General features: G+C 46.7%; 1 protein-coding gene across 7 annotated transcripts in view; it reads right to left on the reverse strand.

Annotated features, from left to right (window-relative positions):
- The window catches only part of Rgs6 (regulator of G protein signaling 6), a 564321-nt gene that overhangs the window by 108567 nt on the left and 442888 nt on the right, over positions 1 to 12866 (reverse strand). For all 7 annotated transcript variants that reach the window (XM_052739378.1, XM_052739381.1, XM_052739380.1 and 4 more), the window contains one exon: positions 1355 to 1405. In XM_052739378.1, the coding sequence (XP_052595338.1) occupies positions 1355 to 1405 (51 nt within the window). The remainder of the gene's footprint in view (positions 1 to 1354; positions 1406 to 12866) is intronic.

Here is a 12866-nt window from a genome sequence, read left to right on the forward strand (position 1 = left end):
GCTAGATGCCTACCCAGACTGATCGCATGGGTGGTCAGTCAGAAGTCCAGGCTGTGTAATGGAGACACCAAGAGGAGCTGACTTGGAGTCTAGCCTTCCAGTGAAATTCTTAGCTCACAAGAAAAAGAAGCATAGACCCTTTTCTTGTGAGCTAAGAACTTCACTCGAAATAAGAATTTTTGTTAGAGTGACCACTGATCCACGACATGAAAAGGGCCAGGGTCACTTCGAAAAACCACCTGCTCTTCAAGGACTCATGTTTCCATCAACTTCATTTAACAGAATTATTAGAAAATGCATTGTTGTACACTCAACTGTAGATTAGCAATGCCAGGTTAAAATGCAAGCCTGGGTTGGCATATCGATTCCACAAATAATCACAATCAAAGGCCCAACATCTAGGGTGGGCAATTGATGCAGAGTCTCAAAAAGCATGGTGGTTAAAGTACACTTAACTTATGGTATCTATGTCCTCCAAGGATGACCATTAAGAACATTGGCACAGAGGGCTGGGTATATGTAGCTCAGTGGTAGAATGCTTGCCCAATAGGAAGAAGGCCCTGGATTCACTCAGCACTAATGTGAGCCCCAGAGTAGATCCACTATGGATATTTATAAATGTGTTCTTTGAGTATTAATAATGCCAGTTAAGCCAGACAAATGGATGTGTGCTAAATGCCAGGGAAAAAACCCAACAATAAACTCATCGCACACTGATGAAAATCAACTTGAGCTGTATAGAAGTTTCATTTTTTTCCTGGAGCACCTCCCCCATTTCCTAATAAGACTGTGAAAACACATTGTCCTGCTTATTTTCTGGTGGAAGGACAGCTGTGGAAACTGTCTAAACTATCTTCATTGGTCAGGGTTTTGCTGTTTTTTTTTTTTTCTAGTATACTTTGCCTAATTGAAACGCACAATTAGAGTTGAAAAAAAATCACTTCTTCACTTCTTGCAGAAGCAGAAAACAGAAGGAGTTTTAGCAAATAATTAAACATCTTAATTGTGGATCAGGCAATCTAATTTTAAGAGCTGCTTCTAGAAGGCTGTTCTGTGACAGGGCTACAACTTATCTTTAATTGCTATGGCTAACGAGAATTCATCTCATTTCACACGCTATTGTGTTGAGCTCTTTGGCATTCTAAATAGTGGTTCATTTCCTCAAAGGGTGATTTCCACATGATGATAGACATTCAGTGGAGAAAATAAATGACTTCTATCTGCAAATACAATGAGTCCACATCCTGGAATCCATGATGATAAGCCGTCTTTTCAAGACTGTATAAGGTCTACTGGGGAAGTTGTCTATGGCATGTGTACCAACACCAGGGGAGGTAAAGGCAAGGTCAAATACCTGGGTCCTCAATGGAAAGGTTCTTCATGAGCCACTGCACAATATCCGTACCTGCAATGACAAAGCAATTTCAGCTGATGATCTCATGGGTAGCAGAAGAAACATCTCTAGTAGACTCAGGAGCCCAGCAGCACACAGCTTGAGGGCTGGATAACACCACCATTTTCTCTATGCTAACCAGCTCTTCCCATCCACTGGGACATGGCCACAGTTATGATTCAGTAACTTCCATCCCTCTTTATCCTCCTTCTGTCATGGAGACAGGCTTTTGTGCATCCAGGCTGATTTTGAATTTTCTATATAGCTGAGGATGCTGAGATGCCAGTCCTGACCTCCAAGCTTAGTTTATATAGTGCTTGGGACCAAACCCAGGGCTTCATGAATACTAGACAAGCATTGTACCAGTTCAGCCGCACTCTCAGCGTATATTTCAGGTTTTCTTCCAGAAAAAAAAAATCACCACCACCAACAAAAACAAAACAAGAAACAAAACCAAAAACCAACCAACCAACCAACCAACCAACCAACCAACCAACCAACCAACCAACCAACAGAAAACAAAATCCAAACCCACTTCCGATGCTTCGTTTACATCCACATTTTCAGGAGCATCCATTAGCAACTTTCTGGGGACACAGATTTTATTGGTTCTCCCAAGGCAGGCCAGTGAAGCCTTAGTATGCCTGCTCCCAGGACATTTCTTTTTCAGCACCATGCCCTTCCTGACAAGTGCTAATCAGCTCAGGTGGCCTCAGAGGTGCTTGGAAAACTTGTTCTTTTCAGGCATGAGTCCAAGCTGAGTCAACATGCCTCTGAGTCCATGGACCACTTCTGGGTCTTCACTGACAGTTTCTTCTTTTTCGTCTGGGCCTCAGCTACCTTAAATTTCCAGGTTCCCTCAAAGTTGGCTGTGGACTGAACCATACTAATTATATGTGGGTAGAATGACCTATATCGCTGCCTGCTCTGGTCTGTGAAAACTCCCTCCACACCTACAGACCCTTCCCTTATTTATCTTGGAAACTGAGTGCAGCAGAGACACAATATGGATCCCACCATGAAAATGAATGACTATTTAGATCCCTCGTAAGAGATATTACCTGTGTGTGGAATAACCCCAGTTTCTTCTAGCCAGCATGTTTAAGATAAGTCACACTTGAACAGAAATTTGACCCTCTCTTACTTCCTCCTACTGGTTTTAGTTTTGTCTTCTGATGACAGAAGACTGAACTTGAACCCAGATCTCATCACTCTAAGACCATCCCTTCAGATTTTGGGCAGTCTTTTCATAAATCATCAGTGTTATCATTCCCAGTGTGACGGACCTGGATCCATTCCATGGCTTGGACCTGAGCTCCTCACCATTGGCCAAAGTCTTCCAAACAAGTTCCCGTTTACTGTCTTCCTTTTAAAAAGATTGCAACTAGAACCCATGTTCCAAGAGCAGCTTAGCTCACACGGGAGTGTGTAGGGGGTGGAGGAATCCCCCAGTGAGTAGAGTGAGGAAGTCCTGAGTGAGTATGTATGGTTGACTTGCGCATAGGCTTGTCAAGGACCCCAGTGTCCCAACCCTGTGAGTCTGGCAAAGCCTTCCTCCTGGTGAGGCTCAAAAGCATAGCAAAACCTTCTTTAGGGGTGGTGTCCAATTGATCAGTGTGCACAAAAGCTAGTAACTGCATCTTACCTCTTCTAGGTGTCTACAGCCTGAACTACTTCCTCACAGAGACCTCCTGCCAAGACTAGCTCTCCCGACTCCCTGTGCTGTACATAACAAACACACGGAGGATCTGGGCTGCCAGGGGAGACAGTGCACACACCCCACCTGACCCAGCTTGTCTGTACTTGTGTCTCTGTGTCTGCCCTCTTTTCATGCCTTTGCCTCCCTAGTCAGGGTTTCTGGACCCAAGGTATGTAACACAAGTGCAAGAGCCCAATTATCTGCGAGATTCACAACATCTGATTAAACCACCGAGTCACCCAAAGATTTCGTTCGTTTTACACTGGTGCAGACCTCTCAACATGGCTTCATTACCTCTTTGGGGAATGTCTGACGGAAAACAGGCTGAAAGGAACAATATTTCCAGATCTGAGTCAAGAATGGGTCTGAAGCCTTGGTGTGTGTGTGTGTGTGTGTGTGTGTGTGTGTGTGTGTGTGTGTGTATGTGTGTGTGTGTGTGTGTGTAGGGTATGTGTGTAGGGTGTGTGTGTGCCAGGAAGATGTGTGTGTGTCATGAGGGTGTGTGTATGTCATGAGAGTGTGTGTATGTCAGGAGGGTGTGTGTGTGTCAGGAGGGTGTGTGTGTGTATAGGGTGTTTGTGTGTGTGAGGAGGGTGTGTGCGTGAGGGTGTCTGCTAAAGTAGTTCCTGGCTGGATTCCCAGCCAGGTGAATGAGATCCAGCAGAGGAATTTACCGAGGAACCCTTTTCCTGGGAGTCAAAATTTTTAGACATTTGACCGTTGACTAGAAGTAAGTTCTCTGCTGGCCAAACAACCTGGACATTTGGTCTCTGTGTGGCTCTCTGGGAGATGTTGAAACAGTGCAGCAGAGCTGCTGAGGCCCTACCCTCCTCCTCCTGGCCTCCAGGGCCAACTTCATTGACAATGCCATTTCCTCACACTTCAGCCTCAAAAGCAAGACTCAGAAGCCTCCCACACTTGCTTCCGGACCACATCTGTGAGCTGAAATTGGATGTAAAAACACTCTGGTCCATTCCCATCTTTTGAGAGGGAGTCCACTTGTGTAGCAGTGTGTGTGCATGCGTGTGTGTGTGTGTGTGTGTGTGTGTGTGTGTGTGTGTGTCCCCGCACATGTGTGTGTGCGTGCTCATTTCCCTCAAATTACAGAAGTTGTGCATTTGTCCTAGGAAATGCAGAACAAAGCAGACATCAAATAAGAACTGTAATCCCAAATTGGGGGTGGGGGAGACACACTAACCTGTTCTTTTTTTTTTTTCCCTCAAAGAAAAATAGTTCTTTTCTGTGGGTTGCCTAGAAACTGCGAGGCTTCCAGTAGCACCCCGGCTCTCCCCGGGGCCTGTGGATTATCTTTCCGCTGAGCTTGCTCAGCCATTATTTATCACCTGCCAAGATTGATTGCTCACCCTGGGACAATGACAGCCCTTCCTTTCCCCTGTTAATTACTGTCATCATTAATATCCATGTCACTAATTAGTATTCATTCGCATTGAGACTCCTTCCTTGCTGTCCTACCCACCACCGCCCCCAGCACTCCAGAACCATTGTCTGGATTTCTGCCCCATTTGGCACTCAGTTTCTGGCCCAGTCATTCTACGGCTCCACCTAGCTAAAGAATCACAGTTAAGCACCTTTCTTGTAAGGAAGATAAAGTCACAGAGGTCCCTTTTCCTTCGCCCTCTAACAGTTTGGGGACCACAGAGCTGGGTTTGGTGTGATGGCACAGTGACTGTGACAGGGATTGGTAAGCTGCTGTTCCTGGCGATCCCGGGCCAGAATACTCCATTTGCTGTGCCCTCACTGTACTGTCCCTCACACACTACGGGTACCATCCTGTGGCCTGCAGCAGACATGTTGGAAGATGCTCAGGGACTGGTGGACACTCTTGCAAGTTTCTACGGACAGATCCACAAGTGGCCTGCTCCAGCTTTGGGGCAGGAAGTGAACCACTGTGGTTCTGCCCCAGAACAAGCAGCAGGGAAGCCAACTAAGTCATAATATTATGAACGTGCTCCAACTAGACATGTTCGAGCCAGACGAGAGAACAGTCCACAGAGCAGCAGGAGCAAGCGTCTGCTCTCTCGTTTTTGTCTTTCCTCTCTCTCCACCAACCCCAGAGACCCACCTTTCCTTCCTCTTAACAAAACGAATTTGAAGAAGATTCTTTTCTGTTCTATCTGAAAATAATTGCTGCCTTTTGTTTCCACTGTTGAATTTGAGATGCTACCTTAGTCAAGACATCCTCTGGGGACTTACAGACTGATAACTGTACACAGCATAACACACACAATACAGCCACCTTTATTCCCAAAAGCCCAAAACACTGACCTGGAAGCTGTTCTGGGGCCAATTGCATGTGTGTTTGTCTCTCTGTGTGTTATGTACATGTTTGTGTGAGTGCACATACAAGTGTTTTCACATGCATTTGTATGTCAGAGATGAATGCCAGTGTCTTCTTTAGTTACACCCCATCTCATTCTTGAGATAGTCTCTCTCTCTCTCTCTCTCTCTCTCTCTCTCTCTCTCTCTCTCTCTCGTAGCTTTTTGAGACAGGGTTTCTCTTGTAGCCCTGCCTGTCCTGGAACTCACTCTGCAGACCAGGCTGGTTTTGAACTCAGAGGACCCAACTGCTTCTGCCCCCCGAGTGCTGGGATTAAAGGCGTGCACCACCACCGCTCCACAGAGATAGGGTCTCTAACTGAACCCGGGGCTCCTCTATCCAGCTAGGCTGGCTGGCTTTCCAGTGAGCCACAGGGATCCACCTGTGTCTACTTTCCCAGGGCAGGGATTATAGGAACATGACCAGACTCAGCTTTTAAGTGGGTCCTAGAGACCTGAACTCGCGTCCTCATGCTTGTGGGACAGACCCTTTAGCAACTGAGCCATCACTCAGCCCCACGGACACTGATTAATTAACTCACGATACAGGACTATCCATGAACTATGCCAGAGGGTGTTCAAGTACCTCCCACTGCATGTGCGCCGTCTCCGGGTATGTAAGTGGGTGTTTATTATCAGCAGTCACATGCTGTGCTTCACATGCATTGTAGTACACTTTTCTACCCTATCTTTTACATATAAACATACTTGTTGAACAGGCATTTGAGAGCAATACAAAATTCCTCTAATAAGAAAGTCAGGAAATCAAGACTTATTCATGGAATAATATTTATTGGACAACTAGTACGCTGAGTGGATAAAGCACATCAAGAAGAGCATATATGGTGAAATAACATTTTTTACAGCAGCAAAATACTCCTGTTTTATTATTTATGCACATACAAAAGTATATACAGAAATGAAAAAGACTAGTTCTGGAAATAACAAGTTGTTAACTTAGGTTATCTTGGGCAGAGGAGAGGCATCCAATCATTACTTTGTTTCTGAACTATCTGAAGTTCACAGAACATTCTACACACTTTGCAAGGAAATGCTTTTTATTTCCAAGAACAGAGAGGCAAGAATTGGCCTCCCAGCACTTGGGGGGCAGAGGCAGGTGAATCTCTGTGAGTTCGAGACCAGCCTGTTCTACAGAGTGAGCTCCAGGACAGCCAGTGCTACACAGAGGAAACCCTGTCTTGAAAAACCATAAATAAATGAAATAAATTGGCCTCTCAGACCAAAGTAGAGAGAGTAATAGGGACTCTGCATAGCTTCTCTCCTGGGAATTTTTGTTTTCTTGGATGCAAATAGTAGTGAACAAAGGCAGGGTCTCTGGGCTGGGTATTGTTGTTGGTGTTTGTCTCATGTAGCCCAGGCTGGCCCGGAACTGATTAAGTAGCAAGGCTGACTAACTTCTGCCTCCCCCTCCTGAGGGCTGATATTACTGCTGCCATCACACTCAGTTGATACAGTGCTGGGGGCTGGGGTGTCAAACCCAGGACTTTGAAGATGCCAGGTGAGCACCCTACCAGTTAGGCTACACCCCCAGTTCCAGTTTTGTCTTGAGGGGTCAGCAGAGGGAGACTCAGCCATGATGCTGGATCCTGCCTTTGAACTTACCACACACTCTAGCCATCTGTGGTCCCTGGGACTACAAGTAGAATTTTATAGACACCATGGGGATGTTCATCAAAGTCCTGTATCAGGAGAGGCAACCCGGATTACTTCTTTATGTTTACTTCTGTCCATGGTAGAGTAAGACTCAGTGACCACTCATGTTTAGTTCCCATGCTGTGTGGACAGGAGGTAAATACAAACTAGATTTGAGAGAGCCCTGGTATGTAAGGGGGCTCTGTTTTGGGTTTAGAGGAGCATCGTACAGGATCCTGGGCTGTGTCTTCAGGTGTTTTAGGGAATTGGATGAGGATGCTTCCACTCAGACATGACAACCCAAGGAGATCTTAATGTGAGCTACTTCCTCCCATCCCCTCCAAGTATTGGATCAGTTGCAAGTCATGCAGAGTGATAAGGATGAATTCATGCATGTAGTCATCTGCAGATTGCCAGTTTCTGGAAACTTGGTAGATTGTAGACTATGGTGCTGACAAATGAAGCCATTGGTAAAATCATTTCAACCCCCACCATTTCTCTCAAGGAAACAATTTTAAGATCTTAAGGAAAGATGCCACAACTGAATTTACCCTACACCTCCATCAAGGCTAGGATTCCATCCACTGATGTTTTCGTGTACTGGCTCAGGGTCTCTGGGCACCTGCCACAGAGAAGTTGGCTCCACAACACTTGCCAGGTGGGTGGCAATGCTTGTGACAGGCAGTGGCACTTCCTGAGGGCCTGCTGTATAGCAGGCATTTGTTCCTGTTATCATGTATAATATTGACCATAATTATGCAAAATATTGTCATTATAATAACCACTTAAAAGATCAGTCCGAGAGAAGCTCAAGGCCACAGATTAGCATCTATTGGACTCAGAGCTAGAATCCAGGCATTCTCATGCCAAATTTCTTCCCACTCCACATTCTGACTGTCTTAGAGCTGATGAACATCTCTAGTAATGTGTAAGGAAAATATGTGGGAAACTGATATTCTGTACTGGACTTTTCCCTGAAGCAGAGGGATCAATTTAGTGATTGTTGCTATTATCAACTATTAAGCTAATTTTTTAATTTCTTTGGTCAGCTCACTTTCCTACTCTACTTTTAAAAACCCACTCATTTGAATCTTACTATTTCTTGAGTACTTCCAATAGTCTGGGTTTTAGGATAATACGGCTATAAAATTTCATGGTGTGATTGATCATCCCCATTGAGCTGATGAACAGACAGGCTAAGTAGGGCATCTTTACAGTTGCTGGTCTTCCTTTGAAGCCTTCATTTTACAAAACAAAGCATGTCACACTAGCCGAGGAAGGTTAAACGTTGAACTAGGACACTAGCCGAGGTGTAGCGTTGAACTAGGTGTAGCACATAGCTGGCCGTGGAAAGGAAACACAGGCTCGAGGAACAGGGTGAGGAAAAGCTTAATGTCATCGGCAAGTCATCGCAGCTTGGTCACCCGCTCGCTGCTGAGGAAAGTCCTAACAAATTTAGTCGTCACTTAGCAAGCATATGAAGCACAAAGGCACAGTGATGATAAAGTTAGACAGACTTGTCTCCAGCTCGTATCGTATCACCTGTAAACTGGAACCATCCACCTCAATCTCCATTTCTTTATACGTCAGCTGATGAACCTACACCGTCTACTTAGAGGGGAACAAGCTTGGCTCTTGATTTTCCTATGATGGCCTGTTTCTTCACAGACCGGGGACCTGTTCTGTGCCTTCATTTCATCACAGGAAAAGGGAACCGCAGTAACTGGACAGCCTCGGCTGCTGTGAGAGCACATGAGCTGCCGCATTTTGTAGAAACAGCCCAGTGTCTGGCCCAGAACGTGCACAGACGCTATCCACTCAGACAGTCTGAGTTTCAGGGACCATGTTAGGTTCAAGCATCTAACTGACATCATCTGCAAGGCTGAGGAAGCTGCAATTATTTGTGCTACTTGCTTTCTCATTTGAGGTCTTAGGGACCATCCGAGTGTCTTGATGCCTCTAGAAAGGAGTCTACTGATGCTCAGCTTGCAGACAAACGGAGGATGTAACAGCAGGCAAACAGTGGGGATGTGGAAAGGTAAGGCTCACGCCTGATAAATATTTACTTAATATTTTCTTCTTATTTTATGGGTATGGGTGTTTTGCCTGTGTGTATGTCTGTGCACTACATGTATGCCAGGTTCATGCAGAGGCCGGAAGAGGGTGCTGCATCCCCTGAGCTGGAGTTACAGATGGTTGTGATCCACCATTTGGGTACTGCGAATCTAACCCAAGTCCTTTGGAAGAGCAGCCAGTGCTCTTAACCACTGGGACATCTCTCCAGTTCCCAGATAAATATTTTGTAGAAAGTGAGGGTCAGAAAGCAAGTCAGGTGCTTTGACCCAGAGTAAAGAAAGGCTTTGAATGTGATGGATTCCAGCATGGCTCTGGTTTTGGTGCTCTGATGACTGACCATTCCTACATCCTCCGCTCCCTTCTCTTCCTCTCTTCTGTTAGTTGGGCCATTTTTTCATTCCCAGAACACTCCATGCTTTTATCTCAGCTCAGGACCTCTGCATATGCAATTCCCCAAGGGGTAGGAAGGCTCTCTCCTTTCTCCCCTGCTTCTACCTGTCCTCGACTCCTGCACACCCTTCGCTAACTACCTCAGAAAGCCTTCATTACTTTCAAGATTTGGCAAGGTCCCTTGGCATCTGAATGGCTCTCCCTTTTGCGGCACGTCTCTTGGCCAGGACCAGATAGATAGCTCCCATGGGGTGGTCTGCTCAGCATCCGCTTCCTTTTCGGTGTCGGCTTCCTAAGTCCGCCTCAGCAAAGCACCATGAACTGGGTGGTCCGAACCACCACAGTTCACATGCTCATAGTTCTGGAGGCTGAAGTTCAAGTTCAGCCTTGAATGCTCAAGTTCAAGGTCACAGAAGTGTTGATTCATACAAGGGCAATGAGGAAGTGCTGCCCTGTGCCTCTTGCCTGGTCTGCTGGCAGAATGTAGAAGCAACACTCTGGTTTCTGCATCCATATCCATGTGGTATTCCTCGGATACACGCTCTGCCCAAGGTTCTCTTCCTATAAGGACACACACAAATCCTGCTGCCTCAAGGCCCACCCTAATTTCCTGACTTAACTAGTTATACCTTTAATGGCTGTGTTTCCTAATAAGATCACATTCTGAGGTTCTGGGGGAAGATGCAATTTAACTATTAGCAATTGACAAGCATCAGCACCTACGGACAGGGACTTCATTCTGCTGTTCTGTTCCAGGCATGGAGGTGGGGTTTAATAAGCATTTACTCATCAGTAGTTGTATTCAAATATGCATCGTATACTACATAGTCACCCATATGTACATACTCATTTCAAGTACAATTAAACATTTTTTTTTCATTTGGTGGGCTATTTAAAACTTCATCCCAAAGGCTGGAGAAAGAAAGAGGGAAGAAGGGATGGAAGGAGAGAGGAAGGGATGGGTAGAGATAGGAAGGGAGAGAGGAGAGAAGGAGGGGAAACAGGAGAAGTAAGGAGAGGTAAATGTAACCCCAGCCAACACCAGATCTTAGACAGGCACTTTTGGAATACTGCTTTTGATGAAATCTTCCACGCTTCTCATCTATTGTGGTGGGTTTCTCTCAAAGCATCACAGCTCTTATAAGAAGAAATCTCAACAGATTAATACTATACAAAGTGTTAGCATTTCAAAGCTATCTTCCCATCAGTATGTGCTGGCTGTCACATCATAGAGACTTGAGAGGTGAACGAAAGTCAAGAGAGGAAGACAGGTCTCCAACCGTCTACCTCTGGATACCATCCACCCCCAAGCCTGTCCCCTCTCTTCCTCCCACTTCCAGTCTGTAATGAGTGTTACCCTGTCCGGTTCCTCACAGGAAACTTTCCAGTCCTCAGACTTAGTTTGGATCGTGTTCGAGGAATTGAACTCAGACACAGGAATTATGACTTGGGACCGTTGATCTGCAAACCTCTTGCCATAAGCAAGGTCTGTTAGGACCGCCTCTCTGGGGTCCTGTAAACTGCTTGCTGGCCTCTAGGAGCCTGTGACAACCCTAACTCTCAAGGACCCAGTGATTGTACAGCAGCCAAGACAATGGACCACAGGGAAGCCCTGGGCAAGCGCTCTCCCCAAAGCCCCACCCAGCCAGCTCCGGACTCTGAAATTTAAAGCTTCCCTGTGTATTATGAAAAATAACAGGGGCAGGAGACCAGGCGAGGTTATTACCAACCCATAAATCAGCCAGGAGGCGCTGAGGGCTGCGGTGAGGTGCCTGAGATGGGCTCTCCTGGTTTGTTATCTCACCCGAGCCCCCACAATTGATTCATAACCTCATAACCCTCCCGTGCCCGAATCCCAAGTCTTATATCTAATTGTCAGCAGCTGAGTACATGATTTGCAAGAGGATGCGGGCAGCAGCAGACGTGGGGGCGGAGGAGAGATTAGTTTTGTCAATCAAAAGCATCCAGGGTGAGGCTGAGAGCGTGCGGGGATTTAGCTCCACAATCGGCTTATTAAAGGCAAGGCTGGATGTGGCTACATTGATTAGGCCGTAGAGCAGGGAAATGGAGGCTCACTGCCACGGTGGGAGGAGCCACCGCTCCCTAGGGTGGCTGCTGCTGATGACTACCTTCCACGAGGAAGCAGAAAGAAAAAAACAAACAAACAAGCAGGGTCAGTCAGTGCTCTGAGAAACAACGGATCTAATGCCCGGTGTCCAGGCGCCCTCATCAGAAAGCTTTCTTGACGTCCTCAGGGAGGGCGAGCTTCGCCGGGAATGCCGGGAGGGTACCTGGTTTGAGTATGGGAACCGGTTGGGTGACTGATAGTCTTGGGGTCTTATTGCCTTCCCATGGCCTACTGGTCACCTCACTTGTGCAAATTTAAATCTGAAAAGCGATTCATGCACAAATTGCTCCGGGGGGGCAGTGTTTTCCTGAGGAGATGGGGGTGGGGGGTCAGTCCCTAGGCAACACTTGCCCACCCCCATTCTGATTAGCCACAGCCTCACCATTCGAGCAATAGAGTGGGTAGCCTTCCCCAGCAGCACGTCCCAAGGCTCGAGGTCACTTTGCTGGTATTGTTATTTTGTCCTGTCTCATTCACACAGATGAGGTGCTCCTTCCTAAGTCAGCCCAGCATGCTCTCTTCCCGCATAGGATCCACTCTCAGACCCACTTCCGGTTATTGAGACAACACGTGGGAGCGACCGTTACCTCTCTCCTCCAACCCCACCGCAGCCAACCCCTTGGCCCCTTCCCTGAAGCCACCAGGGTGTCAGTGGATAATCTGGGTTCCTATCCCCATCAGCTCTGTGATCCTTGGGGAATCTGCCTGTTGGTCCCAAGTTTCAGCGCCTGTCTGAGAGATAAGATATGAGGATAGAGCCCGGAAATGGGTGAGCCTTGTTCTTCTGCCTGGCACAGCTAACGTTGGACAAGAAGTGATGCCAATGTTGCTCTCAGGACCACTATTACGGATTAAAACATTTTCATTCATTTACCCGGAAGGATGCCAGGCACTCTATTACCAAGTAACGGCCCTCCCCCAACCATACTTGCAATGAGGAACATTCCAGGGCTCTATCCATGGACGCGCTAGGATGTTGCAAGGGTTATCATGGGAGTCCTCCTGGGGTGCTGCTACGAGGCCACAGACATGACAGTTCCTAGTTCCAGCTGATGCAATCATAAAGAACGACTCACTTAGGATCAACAGGAAATAACGAGGAAGTAGGTTAGATGTCGAGTCAAGGACTCCCACCGAGTAGCCAGAAGCGCCCCACGCTAAGGGGACACTTCACATTTCTGCTCAGGTTG

This window comes from Peromyscus californicus, unplaced genomic scaffold (assembly GCF_007827085.1).
Source record: "Peromyscus californicus insignis strain IS unplaced genomic scaffold, ASM782708v3 Scaffold_15__1_contigs__length_86483966, whole genome shotgun sequence".
In the NCBI taxonomy this organism is placed as follows: domain Eukaryota; kingdom Metazoa; phylum Chordata; class Mammalia; order Rodentia; family Cricetidae; genus Peromyscus; species Peromyscus californicus.